Source organism: Coniosporium apollinis (assembly GCF_000281105.1).
Source record: "Coniosporium apollinis CBS 100218 chromosome Unknown supercont1.30, whole genome shotgun sequence".
Taxonomy (NCBI): domain Eukaryota; kingdom Fungi; phylum Ascomycota; class Dothideomycetes; genus Coniosporium; species Coniosporium apollinis.
The window spans coordinates 208,254-232,783 of NW_006913292.1; the positions used below are offsets into that span (position 1 = coordinate 208,254).

General features: G+C 56.0%; 8 protein-coding genes across 8 annotated transcripts; 6 read left to right on the forward strand and 2 right to left on the reverse strand.

Annotated features, from left to right (window-relative positions):
* Positions 1–111: 111 nt before the first annotated feature.
* Positions 112–1,647, forward strand: W97_06258 (nuclear distribution protein PAC1; the record flags this gene model as incomplete). Its single annotated transcript, XM_007783983.1, has 3 exons — positions 112–149; positions 218–365; positions 463–1,647. 3 exons carry the CDS (start codon positions 112–114, stop codon positions 1,645–1,647), a joined length of 1,371 nt encoding a protein of 456 aa, XP_007782173.1.
* A 1,443-nt stretch (positions 1,648–3,090) lies between these two features.
* On the forward strand, positions 3,091–3,528 carry W97_06259 (uncharacterized protein; the record flags this gene model as incomplete). Its single annotated transcript, XM_007783984.1, has 2 exons — positions 3,091–3,183; positions 3,394–3,528. The coding sequence occupies 2 exons, from the start codon at positions 3,091–3,093 to the stop codon at positions 3,526–3,528; spliced, it is 228 nt and encodes a 75-aa protein (XP_007782174.1).
* Positions 3,529–4,370: 842 nt separating this feature from the next.
* W97_06260 (uncharacterized protein) lies at positions 4,371–5,890 on the forward strand (the record flags this gene model as incomplete). The annotated part of the gene is made up of 2 exons (XM_007783985.1): positions 4,371–4,931; positions 5,423–5,890. The coding sequence occupies 2 exons, from the start codon at positions 4,371–4,373 to the stop codon at positions 5,888–5,890; spliced, it is 1,029 nt and encodes a 342-aa protein (XP_007782175.1).
* A 177-nt stretch (positions 5,891–6,067) lies between these two features.
* Positions 6,068–6,861, reverse strand: W97_06261 (uncharacterized protein; the record flags this gene model as incomplete). The annotated part of the gene is made up of 2 exons (XM_007783986.1): positions 6,068–6,429; positions 6,486–6,861. 2 exons carry the CDS (start codon positions 6,859–6,861, stop codon positions 6,068–6,070), a joined length of 738 nt encoding a protein of 245 aa, XP_007782176.1.
* A 743-nt stretch (positions 6,862–7,604) lies between these two features.
* Positions 7,605–9,382, forward strand: W97_06262 (uncharacterized protein; the record flags this gene model as incomplete). Its single annotated transcript, XM_007783987.1, has 4 exons — positions 7,605–7,965; positions 8,107–8,432; positions 8,517–8,921; positions 9,041–9,382. 4 exons carry the CDS (start codon positions 7,605–7,607, stop codon positions 9,380–9,382), a joined length of 1,434 nt encoding a protein of 477 aa, XP_007782177.1.
* Positions 9,383–10,839: 1,457 nt separating this feature from the next.
* On the forward strand, positions 10,840–15,511 carry W97_06263 (uncharacterized protein; the record flags this gene model as incomplete). Its single annotated transcript, XM_007783988.1, has 2 exons — positions 10,840–12,583; positions 12,642–15,511. 2 exons carry the CDS (start codon positions 10,840–10,842, stop codon positions 15,509–15,511), a joined length of 4,614 nt encoding a protein of 1,537 aa, XP_007782178.1.
* A 2,370-nt stretch (positions 15,512–17,881) lies between these two features.
* Positions 17,882–19,684, forward strand: W97_06264 (uncharacterized protein; the record flags this gene model as incomplete). The annotated part of the gene is made up of 1 exon (XM_007783989.1): positions 17,882–19,684. One exon carries the CDS (start codon positions 17,882–17,884, stop codon positions 19,682–19,684), a length of 1,803 nt encoding a protein of 600 aa, XP_007782179.1.
* A 772-nt stretch (positions 19,685–20,456) lies between these two features.
* On the reverse strand, positions 20,457–24,221 carry W97_06265 (uncharacterized protein; the record flags this gene model as incomplete). The annotated part of the gene is made up of 2 exons (XM_007783990.1): positions 20,457–21,905; positions 22,080–24,221. 2 exons carry the CDS (start codon positions 24,219–24,221, stop codon positions 20,457–20,459), a joined length of 3,591 nt encoding a protein of 1,196 aa, XP_007782180.1.
* Between the last annotated feature and the right edge of the window lie 309 nt (positions 24,222–24,530).

The following is a 24,530-nucleotide window of genomic DNA, read 5'->3' on the forward strand; positions in this document are numbered from 1 at the left end:
CAGCACCGGACCCTCAACACAGCCTTTCTATGAGCGGCGCAACCGCACTGTGACAGCAGACCAAGAGCGCTCACAATCACCTCTCCCTCACATGTACCCTCACCAGCCGGAATGAGCCACCTTCTTACAACACGGCAAGCTGAGGAGCTGTACGTAAGCCTGGGCTGCATGCCTCGTCCAACCCGCAAAGGCCAGCAGCATGCTAACTCTCTGACAGCCAAAAAGCTGTCATAGCATATCTCTCCGTTTCGAACCTCCCCAAAACTGCCGCCGCGTTACGAGAAGAGCTGGGCCTGGACGACACGTTCGACGATGCCACACGGAAAAAGTATGAGGGGATACTGGAAAGGAAATGGACGAGCGTGGTCCGGTTACAGAAAAAGGCATGTGCTTCGTTATCTAGCCCTTTCCGCCCTCGAACGATCGTCTTGCGAGGCCGTTCCTATCGCTGACACTCCCCAGATAATGGACCTCGAAGCCCGCCAAGCCGCCCTCCAAACCGAGCTCGCACAAGCAGCCCCCCTCTCCTCGCGCCGCAACCTTGACCCTACAACCTGGCTCCCCCGATCCCCCGCACGACACACCCTCCAATCCCACCGCTCGCCCGTAACCTCGCTCGCCTTCCACCCAATCTTCACTTCCCTCGCCTCAGGCTCCGAAGACACGACCATCAAGATCTGGGACTACGAGCACGGCGAGCTCGAGCGCACCGTAAAAGGGCACACCAAGCCGGTCCTCTCGCTCGACTACGGCGGCCCGCGCGGCGGCACGCTCCTCGCGTCCTGCAGCTCCGACCTCACCGTAAAACTGTGGGACCCCAACGATGAGTACAAATGCATCCGCACGCTCCCCGGGCACGATCACTCCGTCAGCTGCGTGCGCTTCATCCCCTCCGGCGCGGCGGGCGCGCCTACCTCCGGGAACCTCCTCGTCTCGGCGAGCCGCGACAAGACGCTGCGCATCTGGGACGTCACGACGGGCTACTGCGTGCGCACTCTGCGCGGACATGCAGACTGGGTCCGCGACGTGTGCGCCAGCTTCGACGGGCGCTGGCTGCTGTCCTGCGGCAACGACGCGGCCGCCCGTCTGTGGGATGGGAGCAGTAACTGGGACTCTAAGACCGCGTTCGGGGGCCACGAGCACGTGGTTGAGTGTTGCGCCTTCGCGCCGCCGGCCGCGTACCCCCTTCTAGCGACGTTGGCAGGGTTGAAGAAGGCGCCCAAGGCGGAGAGTAGTGCCGAGTTTCTCGCTACGGGGAGCAGAGACAAGACGATCCGGATCTGGGACGCGCGGGGCACACTGGTTAAGACGCTTGTGGGGCACGACAATTGGGTTAGGGCGATTGTGTGGCATCCGGGCGGGAAGTATCTGTTGAGTTGCGGGGATGATAAGAGTATCAGGTGTTGGGATCTGGGGCAGGAGGGGAGGTGTGTCAAGGTGATCGAGGACGTGCATGCGCATTTTGTGAGTGCGATGAGGTGGGCGCCGGGAGTGGTGAAGGAGGCGCTGCCCGGGGTTAATGGGGGCGCGGTGGGGGAGAATGGGGTTAATGGCTTTAAGAAGGAGGAGTTGGGGGGGAATGTCACGATTAGGTGTGTTATTGCGACGGGGAGTGTCGATTTGGGGGTTAGAGTGTTTGCTGGGTAGAGGGTGGGCGGTAAGAGGTACAGTGCTGTCTCGCATAAAGAGAAAGGGGCGCTGAAGATCTTCAGGGAACTCTGTGCGCGGGCTCTCAGAAAGTGATTCTATAGGTACGGTATGAGCAAAGGGTGTCATTTGGTGGGCGCTAGGGGCTTGGGTCTCGGAAACGGAGTGGCTGGCTTGCATAGCATGGCGTTGCGGTTTCGCATGTCCGTGTCGCGCAGTTGATTTATGAAGCATGAGTGGATGATGCTATGAATATATAATAGCTACGTAGTCGTCTGAGACGGGAGAAGATGTATCCGCTTCGCGTTTATCTTGAAAACGATGCAGGGTAACCTCCTATATGTGGTCACGTGATCATTGGATCTCAACTCATTGATGATCAACATCAACCTCCAAGACCATCAACGCGTCAGGGCTTACTCTTCTCTCGCTCAGAGCTTCCTGCCGCGCTGGAACAGTTTCATGATGGTTTCGCGTATAGTGTCTGCAGAACACTCCAGTTCAGCTACCATTTGAACGATCGTTGCGCCATGAGTGATCGATGGATCTGTTTGATGAAAGTTCCGCGCTGACGTGAGCTCCGCCCGTAGCCGCTCAATATCAGATGAGATACTCGGAGTAGCAGCTCACGAGACGCCCTGCACCGTGTTGTGTGAGGGGTTCCCAAGGAGTCAAAAGTCCCATCCTGTCCAGGTGATTCCGATGGAACTCATAACTGAGATGCGGAGATGCCTTCGACTTGCTATAAGTAGGTATGGAGAAGCCCGAACAGGTTTCTCAGCTGCTAATATACATCGATCTATCCCGAGATTGAAAGAATTATGAGGTAAGTCGTCTTCACAACAGCCATTAGGAAGGTTCCTCACAGTCTGCTGACATACGGAAGACAACTCATCCTGCGATCACACTGTGACGCGGCCAAACACTGGCCATGTAATTGCAGGCTCTGGTTCTCAGAAATTGTCACGGCGCGTTACTCTGAGTTTATGTAAAGACGTCGTGAGCCTCCATCCATATGCGCCTCTACTCAAGTAGATGGCCACATTACCGATATCCAGTAGGATTTCGACGCTCAACTCAGCTTCGGAATCTGGGAGACCTCTCATGCACTGGCAAGTCCGGAGAGCTGCAAGCCAGCATCGCGATTCTCGTATCGCCAGATCGTCCGGTGGACTCTGCGAAGCAGCTATTCCAAACCACTTGCCAGACCGGAATTTATAGTATAAAGAAGTGCATCCCTACACCAGGAGCGTGCGGGATTGCCAGCCAGGAGTGTGTAAGAATTATACCAGATCTGCACTATCCCCCTTCCTTCTATCATATCTCGAGATCGTATTATTTTGTCCGGCTTCTACTAGTTAGTCCTCCGTCTATACTGTTGCCACTGGCTTTCTCACCGCCCTTATCATTCTTTACCAGATCCTCGCCAAGCATCACTCAACTATGGCCATCAAGCACGCCGCCTGGACGCACGGCTCCGACATCCAGCTCGAGAGCCTCTCCTGGCGCGCTCTACGCCAGGGCTACTGGACAACCGTACGTCCAGGCTGAGAGGGCAGATTCGGCTGGGTGCACTTCGCCATCCCCGCGCCCGTCATCGTCGATGGTGTCCGCCTCAAGGCCGAGTCAGCCATGATCCGCTTTAAGACTGGCAGCATTGCCAAGATCACAAGCTTTTACGTCTACGACGGCGAGAAAAAGAATGCCAGCCATGATGGCCTGGATGTGCGCTCTGATTAGTTGCAGTTTTATCGGAGGGATGTCCCGGGTGACCCGCAGGTTCTTTGGGGGACGAACATCTCGTTAGGTATTGAGTTTGAGGGGGATGGAGCGGATGCTTGGGTTGCGCTGGTTTCGGCGGGCATTGACTTTTATGCTTAGCTGTATCTCTTCTTCAAAGGTGCGAAGTAGGCGAAGCGGATTTTAGGGGCGTATGTAAGGTGGATAGTAATTAGAAGAGATTGAAGCTCGGAGGAGGAATGATAAGGAAGATGGATTGCGTGAGGCACTAGCTGAACAAATACGGCGGTAGACCGTTGACAAGCCCTCATAATATTGATGGCTGGCGATAAGCTCAGAAAGACACTGTGTATCAATTAACCTTCAGCAATGCATAATAAATCTTTAATAGGATCTCTGCTACTATGATCGCATCCCCGCAAATCTGACCGGGATGGTATTCGGATAACAACGGCTGGTCAGCAGCACATGCCAACTTCAACAGCATCAAGCTTTTCTCAGACCTGACGATCCACAGCCAGCGTGCGGATCGACGGCACGTCAACCCAAAGGTGGGGAAGTCCGTATGTGGAACCGACGTTCAGGGTTGACGACCGCATTTCAACTTCCCCATTCGAACCTCGCAAGGCAGAAGGAGGCCATGCTGGATCAGGGATTGTTCGCGACAGGTAGAAGGAGCTGGATCTCACACATGGCCTGAGATCTCAAGATATAATCTCACCACTTTCATCATGCTCACGCAACACATGGTTATTAACGGGAACCTGCGGGTGGACAACCTGCGGAGCGTCTCACATATGTCCAGCGCTGGAGCCGGCCTTCAGATATTGGACTTCGCAGATTCTGCCCAAACAGACCGTGTGGTAACAATAAAAAGAATTGTCAAGTTTTTGAGAATCAACGCAGTAAGTGCTCTTCCCCGCCGCTTTCGTAGTCAAAATTTGACCATACACACTGATTGATGCTGTATCGCAGTTGGAAGGATGGCACCAGTCAGCGAATACCTGTACCACGTGGTACGTACCATGATCGACTACCATCACGATCCCTCTGGAGCTTCGCAAGACATCACCGTAAACGGGACGTATACAGACCTCAGCGCCGCCAAAAAGGCCGCCAAAACCGCTCTCTTCGATGACGGCTATGAAGAAGAATGGTTTACCACTTTCGACATCAAGGGCGATCCCGAGGAGTGGACCCATGGCGATGGGAACATAGTCTACGCCCGGGCACCAGAAGGCGAAGTCTTCATCGTAGGTCTCAAGACCGCGCCCAACACGCTGGAGGTGGAGGACAGTGCAAACCACAAGATCGAAAGCGAGCTATACCACGTCCTGCAAACGACCATCCATTACAGCAAGGACCGCTCCGGAGGGGATCGTGAGACGGATATCCCGGGCACCTTTACCACGTATGATGCGGCAAAGGAGTTTGCAGCAACTTGTTTGCTGGATGAAGAGGTTACGAAGGATGATTTTGAAGAGTACGACGAGTTTGATGGAGAGGATGATTGGCCATATGGCTCGGATGTAATTGTGCATGCGGTAGGCGTGAACGGGGACAATTCTATCGTCTCGGTGATAAGGAAGGGCTAGCACCCCGTAGGTGTGACAACAGAATAAGCAGAGCTGCCTACAATGCTTACAGTATAACAGAGAAGATATGTGAATTGCGGTGATCAATTCTAGTGGTATTTGTTGCGGTGGGTGGTGTTACAGTGAGTGAATTAGCTGGTAATCAATTTGGGTTCATCACGTGGTCGGCACCCAATCATATGACACTGCTCCTTCCCATCCCTCTACGGCTTCTTTAATATCTGAGGGACACAAACTTTCACTCAATCACTCTCTGGAGGTAACCTTCGGTTCAAGACGGTCCGAGTATCTCTGATAAAGCGACTTCCAAACGGTGAGATGCCGTTTCTCATCACATTAAACACGAACATAGCATGCTGCTCCCAAGACAGCCCCATGTCAGCCATAGAAATACCTCCACCTCCTGTCGACTGGCTACTCAAGAACCGGCACCTCCTTAGGGGCAACCGGGCGTTTATGCCGGGCGAGAATCCTTTGCGTCGCTCTGCCGCATGTACGAATACATCGTTGCCGACTACAACCTCGCTTTACGGGGGGAGATCGAATACTTCTCTAACCTCCCGAGATGTCTCGTATCAGAAACACCTCACCCAGCCGATCCGGATCCTGCACGCTGCGCTATCCACGCCGTGCTGCCTCAATTCCTCGTTATGGCTTTCAACCGGCTTGTTGAAAGGGGATTCCACAGAGACGCCCCTGCAATCATCACCAACGATGAAGAGGATGAGTTGAAGGCGCGCCCCCGGATCTTGGAGGAAGTACTGTCGTGGACTACGAATGTACCGGCGCTGAGGCAAATGCTGATTATTCCTAGTATTGAAGGTCACCAGGCAAGCATTAAACAGGCGAGCCCTGAGTTCTTGAAGAAGATTGTGCTTATCTTCCCGCCTCACGTCCTTTTCATGTAGGACTTGGACGCATATAATTTACCCTTATTCTCTACCTTGCAGGCTCCAGTCAAAGAAAGATATTCACTTCATATTTGAACCGTTACTGCAGCTCTTTTGACTTCGCCCCGTAGCCCGCCTACCATGGCAGCATTCACCATGAGGGTAGGCGACCCTTCTCCAGCCACATTCTTACTTTCAGAAACTCCGAACGACACGCCAAAACCCCCAAAACCCGCGCTCCCCGCTCATAATGCCCTCAAATGCCTTCTGCAACCCATCAAACATCACCCACTTCTGTCCATATCCCTCGTGCACGTGACCGAAGACGTGCAGCCGCGGCTTGCTCTTCAGCCTCCACAGCTCATCAAGTAGAAAGGCACGGCCGAAGTAATTCAAGTCCAGATGGCCGCGCGGAGGCGTATGCGTAACCAGGATATCCGTATCTGGAGGGATCGTGTCGCGCCATATGTCCGCTGAGCGAGGATACTGGACGCCCAGTCGCCGTGGCGGATCGACCAGGGGCTGCCGTAGACTCGGACTGTGCGACCGCCGGCGCACTTAAGTTCGGTGCTGCAGTTTCGCAGGTAACGGATGGTGCCCCATCCGATCGTACTATCCTGCTTGGAGGTGGGATTCCGGGGCGCGGGATCAAGGTGCAGATCATGGTTTCCGGCAACGACGATTTTGTGCTTGTGTGGTAGGGCGTTCAGCCAGTCGATGGATGTCTGGAGCTCCTGGATAGAGCCGGATTGGATCAGGTCGCCGGCGTGGATGAGGATGTCGCCGGGTGGGATGTAGGGCTGGCTGTTGTGGGTGTCTGAGATACATACAGCAGTAGTTGGAGTCGAGGAGGATTCTGCTGGGGTGATGGAACGCCAGCTGTAGAGTGTTTTTGCTATATAGACCGCTGGCATCGAGAAGAATTGTTGCCATACGCTGGGTCGTTTGCGCTCGAGGAGCGCGTCGAGGCCTCCCCTGTTGCTGAACATAACGGAGAAGAATCGCTGATGAATCGGCTGTGTAAAACAAGGAAGTGGAGGTGCTTCTGAGCCGGCAGTGTGTTGGACTTTGTAGCAGACTTTACCTAAGATACGTGGCTAAGCCCTCTAAATGTGGTAGCTTTCTTATAGCATCTAGGCAGCATTGGCTTCTTACGGTGATTGCTAGGAAACCTACGTCTTTTCGAGGCAACGGAATGATACCGACCTTCTTGCTCTTCAGCTCTGTTTGCTGTGGCATTGTGATCTAATTGTCTTCCCACAGCAGCTGGTAAATGGTTCAGAGAAACAATCTCTCCCAAGGCCGCAAGACGATACCTTCAAAGTTGATGACGAGACATTGATGCCTCCGCAGCACCCAAATGATCCCACACCTGCATTTGCTCTGTAAGGATCCCCCCATAGCTCTGCTAATGTTGGGATGTGAGCAATAGCTATGGATTCTCGCCGGTGACTAGGAAGGCATGGAGACCTTGAGGATGTGGTTAGAACGAGCCACAGCACAAAGCCACAGATGACGTCTGATTCGCGAACCGCTGCCAGGGCATGGAGAGCTGATCCCAGCAAGCAAGACATCCGGGCCAGCTGAAGAGATTCAACCACCAGCTACCAACTCGTTCCTAGCAGCTCTTCTCAGCGTTGAATCGGGGTCAGCCGTAATGGATTGGCGGTAGTCTATATTGCGCGACTGCAACTACCATCCAAGGGCCGTTTTAGCCAGAAACACCACCGCGATGGAGTGCCGCGTCTGGTGTTCCATCACGCGAGCAGCCTGCCAGCTCCGCATAGCACTCCCACCTGTCCGGCCTTGCAAAGCATTTCCCCTCGCTTCGCCGCTACATCTAGCTTCTTCGTCGACACGCTCAGCACGCGCTTTCACATCATCTACCCGCCTGCACATCGAAGACCGGCCTGTCGCTTCGTATTCGCAACCAGCTGAGACGCTCAGTCACAACATCACGGAAGAGGAGAAGGCCGATTATGACAAGGCTGTGGCAGAAGACAAGGGCAAGCAGGTCCGGACGCCATGGATGAGGGAGGGCAGTGACACGCCGCCTGTTGCGCGACAACGAAGTGCTGGAGCCATGACGAAAGGTATGACTTTGTCAAGTACATGGAATACTTTACAAATCGCGATAGGGGGACATATAAACTGGCATGAGGACGCACGCCGAAGTCTGAAGCACACTGTAGGCACAAATGGACGAAAGAGCTAATCAACCCCTTCTCCCGCAGGCAAACTCCTCACAACCCCTTCCCGCATGCTCAAGCTCATCCTCCCTCTCACAACCCAAGACGAGAACAGCGACCGGAAAGACGTGGAGCCTCTCGCCCTGCTCGTCCACCCCCAGCAACCCCTCTCCTACCTCGAGCGGCTCATCCAAAGCGAGCTGCCCATCCTAAAAACACCCGACGGCAAGGAGAAGATCCCCGCCGTCTACTTCCGCGCCGAAGACAGCATGCAAGAAACCAGCGCCGCAAACGAGAAGCAGACAGTTGTCGAAGACCCCGACGAAGAGTCCGAGCACGAGCTCAGCGAAGATGAGTCCGACAAGTTCAACGTCGACGGCAAGACCATCGGCACCGGCAAGCTAAACCGCAAGACGAAAGAAGAAGCGGACAGGCTGCGCGGCGACGTGGGCCAGGGCGGCGTCGAGAGCTATAGCGGTCTTGGCCGCGAGGCTCCGGCCGACAAGACCGAGGGCCGCAAGTTCGTGCGGTGGTCCTCTAGCACTGAGATCGGCGACTTTATTCGAGATGCGGCGCGCGGGAAGGAGTTCGCGGTCGAGATCGAGGGCGCGCCGAACGATATTCGCGTCGGTGTGCCGAGCTTTAACGATAGGACATATTACCTGAGGACGCGGCTGAGGAGTACGGCGAGGAAAATCAGCTCCATGGCGGATATAAAGGCAGAGTGTGACAGGCTGGCGCACAAGGGCGCGCAAAGGGTCGCTATGGCGGGGTTTGGGATCTTGATCGGGTGGTGGTATCTAGTGTATCGCTTGACTTTTGAGACGGAGTTGGGGTGGGATGTTATGGAGCCCGTTACTGTGAGTGCACCACTTTCCACTAAGCCAAATCTCCTTTCCGTGCGGTAAAAATACTCCTTAACACACGGGAGACGGGAGCGATAGATATAGAGAAGCTAATCCTGCGTCCACCTCCCCAGTACCTCGTCGGTCTCTCCACCCTCATCGGCGGCTACGTCTGGTTCCTGTACCACAACCGCGAAGTGTCCTACCGGTCCGCCATGAACTACACCTTCTCGAAGCGGCAGTCCGCCCTTTACCAAGCGCGCGGCTTCGACCCAGCGAAATGGCAGGCCCTCGTCGAGGAAGGCAATCAGCTGCGCCGCGAGATCAAGGCCATCGCCAACGAGTACGACGTCGAGTGGGACGAGATGGAGGACGAGAAGGAGGAAAAGGTTAGGGATGCGCTGAAGAAGCACAGGGACAAGAGTAAGGGCGGGAAGAAGGATAAGGGGAAGGGGAAGGATGAGGATGAGGAGTGAGTAGTGAGAAGGGGGCAGTTACTCATCACGATAGGGAAGAGCCGGTGGGGCAGAACGGTAGAACGGGCAGATAGAACGGGGCGCAGGTACGAGAGGTCGCATGTAGACTAGCTAGAGGATGCCCCGCGATTCGGGGGGTTTCTGTCAGGGGCACTGTGAATGTGAATTACAGATATCGTAGCCGACTCAGGCATTTTAGGAGAGCCGCAGCCGGACCCAAGAAGGCTAGCGCACGGGGTGGCCGAATGCAGTTTGACACCTTGGTACTTTACTACGCGATCTGGTATAAGTATCTGGAATGTCGACTTGGCACAGCGCCGCCACGATTCGCTCCCGAAGCCAGCAATGCGAAAGAAGCAGGCGAAGGGGTCATGGGCGTTCAGTGGCTCAGCTGGATCAGCAGCTAGACCAGGACTATCGTTATGAGGTGCTTAGAGTTTAGGCGCGACGCGATCTGAGCGCTCCAAACCGGGTCGACGGGAGGTCGGGGGTTTTCATTAGCGGTCACGTGATATCCAGATGAGGCTCAGCGTCAGGGGTCTTGAGTCAACGTCCGGCGTCTCCATCTTACACCAAGGGCATCAAACTCCACATCGTGTGTCTACCTACCTTACTCTAGGTAACTTAGGGCAAACGGGACGTGCTGCTCGGCTCTCTGGAAAGCTCTCGCTTCTCCGTGTACCGGTTCGGTAACGAATTCTCGAACTCTTGATGCCTGTCTCGGCGGATCAGCAACAGGACCTAGCACCTGGCCCAGCTCAATGCCGCCTAGATACCGCTTCGCAATATTAGCAGATAGAATGGAGACCGGCTGACAGACTCGACCGAGGGTCTTCGCGGCCAGCCTCGTCAGCCTCATCATGTGGCCCGCAGCATCTGGACACTCTTAGCGGGTACACGTCCCTCCATGTGGGCTGCACTGCTTGAACCCCTCTGGGAAGCTACAGCAACGTGTTGCTCCCTCAATTCTTAGCATCGTGAACCGACTTCCGCGCCAACGGTTCGCCTCGCCAGGCCGTCCTAATAGTCCTGTGTGGAAATTGAGTATGCTGATGCGAGCGTAACAGTTGTGTCGAGTACGGTCTCGGCCCTCTGGAGGTAGGACAAGGAAAGTATAAGTCTTCTGTTCCCTCATGCTCCCTCATCAAGCTCATCGTACTCCTTCTTCTCAGTCGGGTGCGTTCTTTCCAGAGCTGTCCTCACAGCCTGTTCAGTCTTTTCATCACTTGGTTTTCGAACCGTCCACTCGTTTGCGGATACTACCCGCATTCATTCTTTAATCGGCCTATTGGCCTCCCACCGTTAATATGTTTGCTCTATCTAATAGCCTCGTTCCTCTCCTTGCTCTCGGAGCTCTCATTACCCCTTCTCTATCTCAGAGTAACGACAGGCTATCCTGTATCGATGACGCCAGCGATGGAGTCATCTATGAATCCGCCGCCGGGAAGTACGAAATCATGTGCGCGACCGATTACGGTGGCGGCGACATGGGCGGAACCTCGGCGGACACGTTCGAGGGCTGCATAGCTGCTTGTGATGCCAGCCCCGGTTGTATCGATGTGTCGTACGTTGGGACCGCCTGTTACTTGAAGGATAGGCTCAACACCGCATTGCCTTGGGGCCACGTGTGGACAGCGAAGAAGATCATCGAAGCTGCTCCTCCTGCGTCCGGGTCCGGGTCTGGGTCAGAGCCTGGGTCTGGATCTCAGCCTGAGTCCGGATCGGGTTCCGCATCCACGTCTACTTCCGCCTCGCCGACTCCAGCAGCCACCAAACTCACCTGCCGTGACAATCTCAGCGACGGAACTACCTACGCAGCCACCAATGGAATCTGGCAGATTATGTGCGCTACCGATTATGGTGGTGGAGACATGGGTGTGAAAGAGGTATCATCTTTTGAAGAATGCATCCAGGCCTGCGACTCCACTACCGGCTGTATTGATGTCTCTTTCGTGCACACCGCCTGCTACATGAAGAACAGGCTTGGCGAGGCCTTGCCCCGTGGACACGTTTGGACGGCCAAGTGGATCGCTAAGGTGGAATCTCCCTCCTCTCAATCGTCTTCTGCGGCCTCTGGTTCTGGTTCTGGTTCTGCGGCTCCATCCGATGGGTCCCCGCCAGCTGGGTCATCGCCTACAACGACGTCTGCCACCAGCTCATCACCGTCATCTTCCCCTACCAGTGGACCACTGTCTTGCCGCGACAACAAGAGCCACGGTATGACACACACTGCCACTTCTGGCGGGCTCTGGGAGATTCTCTGTGGCACAGACTATGCCGGCGGAGATATGGGTGCTCAGTCCGCTGATACCTTCGAGGCATGCATTGACCTCTGCGATAAGACTGAAGGCTGCATCGATGTGTCATTCGTTTACACCGCCTGCTACATGAAGAACAAGCTCAATGAAGCGCTCCCTCGTGGCCATGTATGGACAGCGAAGCTTCTCAAGTCAGCTGCAGAGATCGTTACGTTCCCTGAAGCAAAGAGTACTAACGAGGGCACTGGTGTTGAGTCAATCCTTCCCGGTCCAACAACTCTTGAATCGCCACCGTTAGCGACACTTGCCCCGCTGGCCCCTCCCGGCGTAGACATGGGAAGTCTTACAGTCTTGGAGCCCAAGCCGGAGACACAGCTCTGGTACAATGGAGGCGGCAGCCAAGGGAACTCCTCGTCAAACGACACCGACGCCGATACGGCAGTTACCGTGCGCCTGAGCATTGCCTATCAGTATCCTTCGGTCGTCTTGGATCACTCTATCTATATACAGAGTGTCGGCTGTGCAAGTGGCTCTCTGAGTGCCAAGATCAACAACACGAAGGCCTTTTCACACTCTGCAAACGAGTGGCCGGCCATACCCAAGCTTCTCTTCATCACCTCTTCGCCAGACTGCGGGGTTGACGGGCAGAATGCGTTCTTCCTTGCCGAGTCCATTACATTCGATGCTTCGAGGATGACATTCGTAGCGAGTGGTAATATGGTCGAGCTTGGCGATGTTTTCGAAGACATTGGTATCGACTTCGGCAATATCCAGCCCTCGAACAGCTCCTCGGATTCCAACTCTACCGCTCCCGCCGTTTGCGGGTCGCCCAGTTCGTCGGTCGTGGATGGCTTGCCAGCGGTAGCCTGTGGTGATGACTTCGACAAGACTATGGATGAACACCTGGGTTTCTACAGCGAGGGAAATAATGATATCAAGGCAGGTTAATCCGGAGCATTTCTAGTGGTAAGATATGCTAACATGACTGTAGACTGTGATAGCTGCTGCTTCTCCCGGTCTCGATTCACAGCATCCGCTCGAGCGACGATTTCTCGGCAAAATGTTGGGTGCCGTCGTGGATTTCGGCAAAGCTATTGTGGACACAGGCAAGAAGGTAGTTGAGAAGACGGTGGAGGTTGTCAAGGATGTGGGCAATAAGATTGTAGATGTGGGCAAGCAAGCGGTGAATTTCGCTGCCTCGGCGGCGACAGGTATTGCCAAATTGGGACTATCACTGGCCACCAATGCCTTCAAGCTCGGCGCTTTCATCGTCACCGGCAAGTATAGCAACACCATGAACTTACCGATCAACCTCGGACCACCGGCCCACATGCAGGAGGACTCACCATGGGGACCTGCTTTCAAGATCTACGCCTGGACACGGGCTAAAGAGGACCCCAAGTTTGAGAAGGAGAAGACCACTCTTGATTTGATCCAGGAACAGCTCAAAGGAGAGGAAGACCCCGAACCAAGCATTGAACTGTGGTGCGTCAACTGTGGCGTCAAAGGTCACATCCGAGCGACGGGCTCGATCACCGCCACTGCCCTCAGCGGAGTGACGCAAGGTAAAATCGATGTCGATGGTAACATGCGCGTTGGTGCGTACATCGGCGTCAATGCATTCACCGCGTGGGAAAAGACAATCAAGAAAGACTTGTTGGTACAAGGACTCCCCGGTTGGTCCATTCCAGGCATCGTCACTCTGGGCCCGCAGCTTCGACTCGCTGTGCAGGCTACTATCGCCGCAGAAGCACAAGGCCAAATCCTCACCGGCGCCTCGCTGAATTGGCCGAACCTCAGAGCCTCAGTGGATTTCGTGAATTCCGGGCGGTCAACCACGTCTGGATGGACGCCTATCGTCGACAAGAAGTTTGAGGCTCATGGCGAAGTCACTGCCACCGCAGCTTTGGGCTTACCTGTAACCGTCAGCTTCGGCATCGACATCCTGAAGGGCCGCTTCAGGAAGGGTGTCGATCTTACGGACACTCCAGCCATCGTTGCCAAGGCAGAATTCGAGGTGGACCTGGCGGATGGTGAGCTCACTGTTGGGAATGACGAGTGCCAGGGCGTCGCCTGGGACATCAGCCTGAGCAATCAGGTCACGTTGGCGATCACGGACATCAAGGAATGGACGCTCGCGCAGTGGGCTGGGCCAACCTTGGCGAAGGGCTGCATCGGCCGTCCTCGCGTCCAGGCACCAGTCACGAGCATCACGATTCCAACTGCATCAATGGTCACCACCACCAGAGCCACATCGACAGCGCTATCTACCTCGGTTTCTCAGCCGGTATCGGGACGTGAATTCTGCCCTGGCTCCAACGGGCAAACTTTTACCGACAGATCCGGCAACCTCTACATGATCCAGTGCAGGATTAATTACGCCAATGACGACGGCCAACTGAGCACCAATGATCCGAACATGGAGGAGTGCATCAACACATGCTCGAAGACCAGCTGGTGTGCCGGTATATCCTGGGGAACCACTCTAGCAAGGCCATGTCATTTGAAGAGGGCTGTTTCACTCCAAAGGGATGATTCGTACCTTGGCTTCATCGTCTACAGCGCCAGACAGGTGTCTCCATTCACCATCCTGAGCGCGTACTACGCGGACAGGGATATCACGGCTCTTGCTCGAGCCAAGTTCTACCAGGGCAGCAAGCTGGTCGTCAATACGAACAACATGCATGCTAATTATGGCACTGGGGACCCGTGGCCCGGCAACGCAAAGCACATCACCGTTCTGTACACGTACGGCACTGAGACACGGATCTTCGTCGCCGCCGACAATACGGGCATTTTTGAAATGGTGCCAGGACCAGTTGAACTCTCCCGAAACTCACAGATTGTTGCCGCCTACCCCAGACCCACTAGTAGTGGCTTCTTCGGCTCCGTCTCCAACTTCCTGAGCTGGGCTCAGATCGTTAGCGTCGTATACGGCCGAGGTGAAATCCGCAACCAGAATGTCTACAATAACTTGTACAACTCCGCTCGTAACACTGGGACCCCCTTCCCCCTCACCAATGAATTCTTCGCGCAAGATACTTGGGTCGGAGTTCCGAAGGTGGCAATAATCTGGTATCGAGACACCAAGCAGGGCGACAACAGCCCCCTATACACCATAGTCGGCCGGGAGAACGGCGTCGGCCAGTTCGTGCGGCCCCTCACCAAACGCCAGGATAACGGCACCGCAGAGGAAACCGTGGAGATCACCAACAGCGCCACGCCCGAAGTCGCGAGCACCATCGACAGTGCCGCGAGCGAATCTCCGAGCGTCAGCAATAGCACCACGACCGAGTTCCCGAGCATCAGCAATAGCAACAGCTCCGCCACCACGAACACGACGAGCTTCGCTCCGGCCACCGTCCGCGTTACAGATACGTCTAACACCCTCATCCTAAACACTGGCAAGAACGGTAACCTCTTCATCTCCGCTGCCGACGACACCACGGACATGAGCACGCTCCTCGGCCCCCAGCTCGCCGCCGACAAAGGCACCAGCACCATCTTCGGCGACGAGGAAGGCCGCCTGCTGCACTACTACCCGATCACCATGACCGCGACGGGCGCCTCGCGCCTCCGTCTCGCCGACTGGGATAAGCTGCCCAAGACCGCGGTGCTGATTAACCTTGCTCCGGTGACGTCGGGCGAGACGACGATGTTGATGGCGATTGATGCGAGTGGGAACTACTTCTGGCCGTTCATGTGCGGCATGAATGATGGGCTGAACAAGGTGTTCTTGGTCAAGGATCCGGAGACGGGCGCGAAGGTGCTGGAGGGTGAGGGACTCAAGTTCTCGGTTACGGGAGGCGTGGTTGGCGAGTGTGGGCCGTTGGCGCTGAATGCGGTTGTGGGGAAGGAGATCACTGAGTGAGGTGAGGTGGTGGGGGGAGAGGAAGGCGGTGGTGATGTGATATGTGTACCTTGATCTTTTTAATCGGTTCATGATTTTTCTTCGCGTGTAGTGATTACCACCATAATCATGCCTTTGTGTTCGAACATCATTGCGCCCGGACAGACGGCGATCTACTCAGGTTTATCGTACGTCCCGACGCGGGAGGCTTGAGCCACTGAGGTACAAGTCTGGCAACTAAGAATTCTAGGCCGTAGAGAGGCCGGAAGTTTCAATGATTACAAGCGCTGGTGTGATGAGTAGTACAGTCCCTCCTGCAGCTGGCGATGTGACACGCTTTACAATTGCGCCGTTGTGCACCTGTAAAAACGTCGTTATACAGCTAAGGAGTCCGAGATGAACGCGACGTGCATGATGGCATGTCTACGAGTCTATGAGGGTCGCAACGTCCCCCATAGCATCCAACGACATAACTCGCCCTCGTGTCAACTCACAGGTTCTCCGAAGTAGTCGGCCACTCATGTTGATATAACCTCAGAAGTCGCTCGGAGAGAGTTGAAAACGAAGCGGATCTCCGCACTACCTATTAATACAGTGATACTTCCGCCAGGTGAGCAACCCCACACATGCTTTGTATCAGCGACGCTGGGGGCCATGGAACATAACCAGACACCAAACTGAGTATGTTCACAGGAGAAGCTGCGTGCGCTGAGAGAAGAGGTCGCAGGGCCCAAGAGCGATCCTTCGTCAAGATTTATGATCGATGCTCGGCTGAGCTGCTGCCGTTGACAGCGAGGAAGGTATGCCCTGCAACACTCGCTCTGACATGGGGTCGGGTCACGCCCTGTTTCACGAACCGTTGAGCTTTTGCGTCGAGGCTTGGTCGTGTGATGGAGCTAGGTGATAGATCTTTCTGTGCTCGCTCGAGACGAAGCCGTGGTCTGCGGGGTTTGTGTAGGGCTGGAGAGGACCCGCTGGCATTGGGATGGTGCGGGATGTCTATGCTCGTGCGAGATGGACTGCGCGAGAAGGAATGGGGAAGACGGGGTTTTTTTTTGGCTCCGTTGACGCTGAGATAGGTGGGGTTGGGATGATGCGATTGAATTCTGTATGCCTTGTTGTTTCAAGACGACATCCCATGGGTGGAGATGTGACTTTGAGATCGAAGTGTTCGATTCCGTTATCTCGTCTCAATGGTATCCAAATGCTCTTGCCGCTTGGGTTTTCCTCCACTTGCCATGTAGAATTACGTCTTGATTTCCATGACCACACAACGCAGTTTTAGTCTGCCGCCTCATAAAGTATTCAACATCTTGGCTGCTATGCAGTGCATGCGGCAAAGGAGTCGATACAGGGTGCCGTCCCAGTCATGCCTTCATCGCGCGCACTCACGTGCCCTGAGCCCCTTGGGCCGCAGCCGGGTTTCTGCTTGGGTGTGGCGCGCCGTTCATCAAAACGATCCACGGCTCCTCGATTTCGTGGCTTGGCCTGCCGCCCCCCGCGAGAACGGCCGCTCGTGCACTGGTCGCGGAAGAGTCAGCAAGTGTGCAACGGCGGTGCGATTGTGCACAAGTGGGCGAGGAGCAGCCAATGGGAGGATCTTCGTGCAGATGCCTCTAGCCATTGGTGCCTGAGGGAGCCGTTGCACCAGGCTAGTTTGGGGGAGCGAATTACGGAAGGGGCAGCGCGAGTCCCGTCGGGCTGCGGCACAAGGATCCCCTCCCGATGGGTTGTGGGGCGCCTTGTGCACCTGCATGGCTGGAGCTCAGGTCTGCACAATCTGGCCGCTCATTCTTCAGCCATCTCACTTTTAACCTTCTCGCGCGCGTCGCTGCCCGACTTCTTCTCCTCACCCTACGCGTCAGCTCAAACTGTCCCTATCCACAGCACCTCAGCCTTAAACCGCCCGTTCCAAGCATCTCTCCTAGTGTACCGTTGCGAAGCACCTGCCCGCAAATCTTTTTCTCCATCAGACCGCCATCTCACCAACGCACACCATTCCTGCGAAGAGCCAGCTGGAATGGACCCCTCTACCGAAGTCCTCGCCAGCGACTATCCGCCCGTCTTCAGCCGTCTTCAGCACCAGCGGATGCGCTGAGAACTCACTGCGCAGCTATATCTTCGTCTCTGAAGGGTCGTTCAGTCGTTACCGCTCCGCGCCTGAGACACGAACGCACATCTGACCTCGCTCTTTGTTCGCAAATCCAGAGCCCTTGTCATCTGCACTGCTGTAAGCACATTCAGACAATGCCATTCATAGTCTTTGTCGCAACTAACATTCGCCAGCGAACGCTTTGTCGCTCCTTTAATACTCATCTGCGACCCGACTGAGACTTTTCCGAGACCCACAGCACAATCTACGCACAACCGATAAACACCACTTTCACCATCATGGATCGATCCACGACAGTAAAGCGCGTGGACGGCCGTCCCAGCGTGTCGCGCACAAATACTTCATCAAGCCCAGCAGCTCCAACGACACCCGCCTCGCAGAAGTCGAACCCTTTCGAGGAGCGCGCCGAGCCCAAATCTGACTATCTTCGCAAACTTCTAGCGGAGAAACGCGAGAAGGCTGCGCGCCAGAGCGAGGAACCAGAAACCCCGAAACCCAAGGGAAGAGATGATTGGATATTCGAGTCTGACGACGAGGATTCTGCCCAACGCTCACGGCGCGCGCGCAGAGGAAGCGACCGATTTTCAGCTTCGAGGAGTCCTTCTGTCGCACGTCACTATCCGGTAACCTCCAGGGAGCATCAGGAGCGTCTCGACAGGCTTCAGAAAGAGAATTTCGACATCAAGCTTCGCTTCCAGCTGCAGGAGGAGCACGTCAAGAAACTGGAGAGGAAACTGGGCGAGGCGCTAGAGGAGGCCAAGATGAAGAAAGACCTGGAACACGACGTCGCAGACCTTGTGCACGATAACGATGAGCTGGCAAAGCAAGTGAACAAGCTAGAAAAGGAGGTTGAACAAGTCAAGGGGATCAATGCTGAGGTCACCGCACTAAACGATGACCTTTTCGACGAGCTGACGAAGCGTGACTCTGATCTCGGAGAGGCTACAGACATGGTGCTGAAGCTGGAGACCGAGATCGAGAACCTCAAGGCCGCGCTGGCAGAAGCACAGAAGCACATTACCCCTCGCCAGTCATCGGAATTCTCAGGCTACTACAGCAGCAGTCCCCAGATCGATTCTCCCGCTCGGACCGCGGGCAGCACTCCAGCGCAAGCCGAGCTCGACAGCCTGCCCACTCCACCAGCAACCATCCCAAGACGCGACATCTTCAGCCCCCTCCAACATGACCCCCGCCAACCTCGCCCGCTCACACTCCGCTTGAAGAATATGGTCAGCAAGAACTCCCTCACCACCAAAAGGCTCACCACCCGCGCCTCCTTCAGCTCCTCGAACGCGGACACAGAAGCCGAGGGCGACACTCTCCGCTCCATCCCCGAAGTCCTGGAACGCAGCCGAATCCCCCGTCCCGGCGAGCAGCGCTGGCGACCTCAGGGTGGCGCACCTGCCGCCACGCCGCACAACAACGGGGCGCAGCACCTTGCACCCGCCCCAGCACTGGCGCATACCCGCCCACCTACCTCTTCCACATCCTCAAGTAAGCCAACCAAACCCAGATTCTCAACCCTTCACCCGCTCAACATGCCTCTAGTCCCCTCCTTCTCCGACGAAGATTCCTCGCCCGAGACCCCGACTCCCATAGCCAGCCAGTACCCGAACCAGCTCAAGCACGCCTCTTACCACACCCACGACAGCACCCGCACCCGCACCCGCACCCGCACCGCCCGCCAAGACAGCCACTTCCCCTCGCGCAGGACCAGCGCCTCAGACGCCTCAGACGCCTCACCACCGTACCCCCTTAACCCGAACCCAAACCCGAACCCCTATCCCGAATACCCGCACCAGCGCCAACGGAGCCGCCAGAGGGCCGAATGGGACATCTTCTCCAACCGCTCCGACAGCAGCGTGGCGAGCGTAGCCAGCGCCGCTGCATCCACTCCCGCCTCGCTGCAGCGCGAGCCAACGCTTGTGCCCGTGCCGCCGAGTATCGACGAGGACGACAGCATCTACGACGTCCCCACGCTGCATACCGCGGGGTTCGCGAGGGGGTTTAGGAGCGTGAGTGGCGGGGAGCGGGAGAGGGAGAGGGATGTGGGGAGGAATTTCTTCTTCAATGGGTATTAGTTCTAGGCTCGTGGAAAGCTGAGGAGTCTGAAAGGGATCGGAGGCCACACGTCGCTTTTTTGGTTCGGCTAGGAGTTGTGCTTTTTTTTCGCTCGTACGGGGGGGGGTCTGGATTTGGGAAAAGCACAGCGGCGTTGGTGGGGAGAGACGAGCGCTTTGCAAAGCTGGAAACTGAGCTCGATTCGGAGTTTGATGGTAAATAGGGAGGTTTGCCTGCGAGGGCTGGGAAGATACCTAGGGAGCTCTCTCTCTCTGCTTTTTGTGGAATTATCGAGCAGGAACTACTCGGTTTGTAGCATCAAAATTTTTCTTTAAACGCGTCGTTGAACTTGCTGTCTAGCCAGCTTTGTCGAACGCTGCGTAAGCGCTCGCGCTGTTGAATTCGTGTCGACCTCTAACCCTTCACTGAACAGATCGAGCGAGGCAGGACAGTCCCTGTATCATCCATGTCATGTCTCGAGAGAGAGGAAGAGAGGCCGATTATGCATTTGTACTCTGATCAATCCACCCATCTATGCAATGCCTCCAGAACTCCCAGCCCGTCCGTCGCCCTGAACCATGCTACAGTTCGAAGCGCCATGATCCCTCACGATGCGGCCCCTCCCTCCGACCCCACGTTCAAGCGCCAGTTTGTGTTCCTGCCCCTCTCGCCCGAGACTGTTGCTTCCCTGCTTTGCTCCCCCCCCTCCCACCTCGCTACTCTCCCACCTCACTACGGAGTACTCTCCCACACAACCCAAGAATCGCCCAGCCCCCATCCCCATCGCCCCACCTAACTCAAATCAAACCCAGCCCCCGAAAACACGGCATACAACAACCTCTCCCTCAAAGTCTGCTCATCTCTATACCTCGGCAACTTGAGCAGATTAACACACGTGCTCGTGCTCGGCAGCCTGCTCTGCTCATCCCCCGCATCTCTGATACTAAACCGCGGATTCAGGGCCCCAAAGCCCAACAACGGCGCCCTCGGGGAGCTCGTCACGAACTTCAGCACCGCGCGGCGCTCCTCGTCGGACAGGGACGCCATGACGCGCCAGAAGGCGCGGATGGAGGGGTGCTCGGCCCTGTCGTCGCCGAGGGCGTAGACGCCGCCGTAGAGCGTGTGCCGGCGCAGGTCGGCGATGTCGAGCGGGGATGAGGTGCCCGCGAGCAGCGTCTGGAGCTCGGACTGGTTGAACATGCGCAGCCAGGAGGGCTGGACCATGTCTGCTAACCCTTTGAGGAAAGCGGCGGTTTGGGCCGCTGGCTGGGTTACTAGCCTGTGCCGCGCGACGAGCGAGATGTAGGGGATGCGGTTTTGGTTCGTGACGGGGACGGCGGCGCCGTTGGGGATGAGGTTGCGGGTTAGGGTCTTCGTGGCGCCGGTTGCGGGGTCCGTGGATACGGTATCCGTGATGGTGAAGTTGAGCGCGAAGTCCTCGACGTTGCCGGCGTAGTTCTTCAGCTGCAGCAGCCCTTGGTAGAGGCCCTCGTCGAGGTCGCGCAGGTCGTTCAGGTTGCTCATGTAGCCTGATTCCTTGGGCGCGGAGCCGTGGCCGCCGGTCAGCGCCCACTTCAGCAGGAAGAAGCCCGCGAAGTGGATGTCGACCAGGATGCCTTCGTACAGACACTTCCCGACTACGCGGCCGAGGAACTCGTAGCGTTGGCGTAGCCCGCGCAGCTGCTCGCGGTACTCGGGGCTGCCGTCGCGGTAGCCGAGCTGGTGGAGGAGGTCTTTCTGGGCGTCGATGGCGGACGGGTTGGGATATAACAAATGGTGCTCGTTTTCGACGAAGAGGGGTAGCTCGTCATCCTCGGAGGACGAGGGATTGAAAGCCTGGTTCGTGACGCTCGTCAGGAACTCCTTCGTCACGCCTCCGCCGTCAATGCCGGCCTCGACGGTGTCAAACTGGTCGACGAAGGTGATTTGGATGGGTTCCTTGAGGCCTTCCTTGAGCGGGTAGAACTGCTCGAATGCGTCTTCGAACTCGTGCCCGCGCCGGATCTTGGCGTGGTGCTTGTCGATGGCGTCGCGGCTGCCGGTGCCGTGGAAGACGGACATGCGCCATGTGTCGGGGTCGATGAAGCCGTGGCGGCGCTTCATTTGGTCGATGTGCACGAATTCGCGGAAGATTTCGACCCGGGTTGTGAAGGGGATGAAGAAGGGCATGTTTTGGAGGACTTCTAAACGAGGAGCAACGGCCTGTAAATGCTTTTGCCGTGACAGCTTGCGCAGTTGACGCTAGAAAAGAGACACAAGTCAGCAAATGAAAGGGGTGTCTACGACTAAGCAGTGACGTATAGATTGATTGTGCATGACAAGCACCAGTACAACATCATACAGATGAGGCAGCAGCTATCAGGTTGCGCAATATAACATCTGCGGGGCCGTGCAAAATGGGGACAAAACGCTTACCTGTCTTCGCTCGTTCATTCGGACCTGCTGTGTTCGTCTCGTGCCAATGAGCGGCGTCCCTGGGTCGTACGCCTCTTCCGCATCATCCTCATCTCTGTCTTCATCGTCCTCTTCCTGCACCTTGTGTCGCCTTTCCTCCTCTTCAACCACATCGGGAATGAACCCCTCCATGTTGAACTCAGAAGTCATCAGCCAATGGTCTGCCGGGAGGAATTTGCGGCGTGAATCTCGCTCATAAAGCATGCGCAAGAGGCCCGTAACGAGTCCCTTTACGTAGTCAATCCCCATGCCCGCTATGCCCGCTACAGAAGCCGGCGTAGGCGTTTCGCTTCTTGCTGGCGCAGCCGCAACTTGAGGGCCAGATGCAACGTGAAAGTGACTGCTAAGGCCGCCTGGTCTATTGTCCCGCTCCGCGTTCCGTGTGATTTCCGCAGAGTTGAAGCAGAGGGTAAAGCCAAGATTCTTCAGAAATATGGTAAGGTCTCGGATGTCGTCCAGAGGAAGGGCGTTGCCTTGAGCGCTTGGTGAACTCAAAGAAGATTTATTGTTACCAGGCATGCCTATGCCTGAGAAGAACTCCTCATCATCCATCAGACGCAATATAGGTGTATAAAGCTCCATGAAGAGGAGCAGAATCCTCCACTCGTCAGCGGTTACGACGGTTCTCCTTCCCTCAGATGGAGGCGCCTGCCAACGGAGCGAGGCAGTTGGGGCTGGTATCGGGGTCTCGCTCGACTTCAGCAGCGCGATGGCGTCTCGGTGGTTTTGGCTGATTGTCCTAAAGACGCCTGTTGCTCTCGCGGCACGCCAGAAGTACTTGATCGCCGAGAGACTCTGATTTGACGAGGAGGAGCCAATATAAAGCCATGTCTGAATGTCAATTTTCCGGCTCGGGAAGAAACGGAGAAGGCCAAGAGCGTAGTTGGCGAACTGCTTAGCATCCTCGTCTTGATCCTTGATGTTCCCGCGAGTGCCTGACAGGAGGCCACGGATGCTCTCTTCGTTGACGAGGGAGACGATCTGCTCTTGGATGAACCCATTCAGAATGGGCACCTTGACTATCGAAGCATTGTCTTCTTCTTCAAAGTTCTGTTCTTCGAAGTGAAAATCATTCGCAACTGAAGCGAGAAAACTCGACACCACGGCAACAAAGTCTGGATGTGACGAGTATGCCCCTGGATCCTTAAAATTGTGAACGTGACGGTGAAAATAGATGAAGCAGGCCAGAAGGCGTACACGGTTGCTACTATCCAGTAGTTCCGGATAGTGAGCATAGTTTTGTGTCTTCACGACAGATGACAAACCGTTATCAAGAAGCTTGTAGTTCAGGCGCTCAGCTAGCGCGTCTAGTAGCCACGTGCGCGGACTCAGGTATGCGACCTCGACGGCTGGGTCACCAGCGAGCGATGAGGCGGTAAGATATGTACATGCAAAAGCTTGATAGGCCGTCAGCGTGTCCGCAGTCATCGCTCGTAGCGGCGCAAAGGTCGCCTCTAACAGTACAGATCTTTCTGTCTCGGAGCTCTCGGATGAGATGTGAGACGTAAGTGCTGCCATGGTCTGGTAGTACGGCCGCGCATTTCTAGCTGTCTCTCTGGGTATCCGCTCAGTAACGGAGCAAAGGGCTTCCACGAGACCAAGACCTTCCGTGCTCCGCTTCTGGATCGCAGCAAGGATGAGCCTCTGCAGGCGGAGGTACGCCATAGGCCACGGCCCACCAGAACTGGAGACGGCGTCTGAGCTCTTCATTTGCCGCTCGCAATATCGGCGTATCCTCCGGACATCCTCAGCGCTCCGCACGTTGGCGAATCGCAGCAGCCTCTCCAGCTGTAACAAAGATTCCTCCGTAGACGTGTACGGCGACCCTGGTGATGCCAGCGCCTCTTCCCGATCCCATGCTGCCCGAAGCGCATCTCGTGTCCTCCTCCTGCTGCTGTGGCCTCTCCACACACGTTGGATGGTCTTGGCTGCGTTTAACCTCTCTCGCTCTCGCTGCCTTTGTAACCGCTCTTGCTGGGCGGAGGCCAAGGCAGCCTGCGAGCCAGCGCCGGTTCCGGTACTTGCGGCGAACGGATTGGTATTTCGCCCGGAAAGGTTGACCTGGCGCGGCCGCCGCGAGGTTCCGGTGAAGCTTTGAAACATGTTTGGTGACTGTCGAGAAGGAGCGCGTTCCGGATGTTGGAGTATTAAGATGTAGGTGTACAGCAAACCACCTTGCGCTCAACAGGATTTAAGAACGACAGCGGTCGAAGTAGAGGAAGGTAGCATGAAGGCGTCGGAAGCTTCACAACGGCTGCGAGGTTTCAGAGTTCGTAGCATGGAGGTTCTGGGACGGACAGACGATGTGAAATCAGCTCCGCCGCCACGTATTTCGGCCAGCACTCTAGGCTTTCTCGTCAGTTCCATCAGATCGTGAGGCGTATGAGGCAACTGAGCCGGATCAACTTCGGC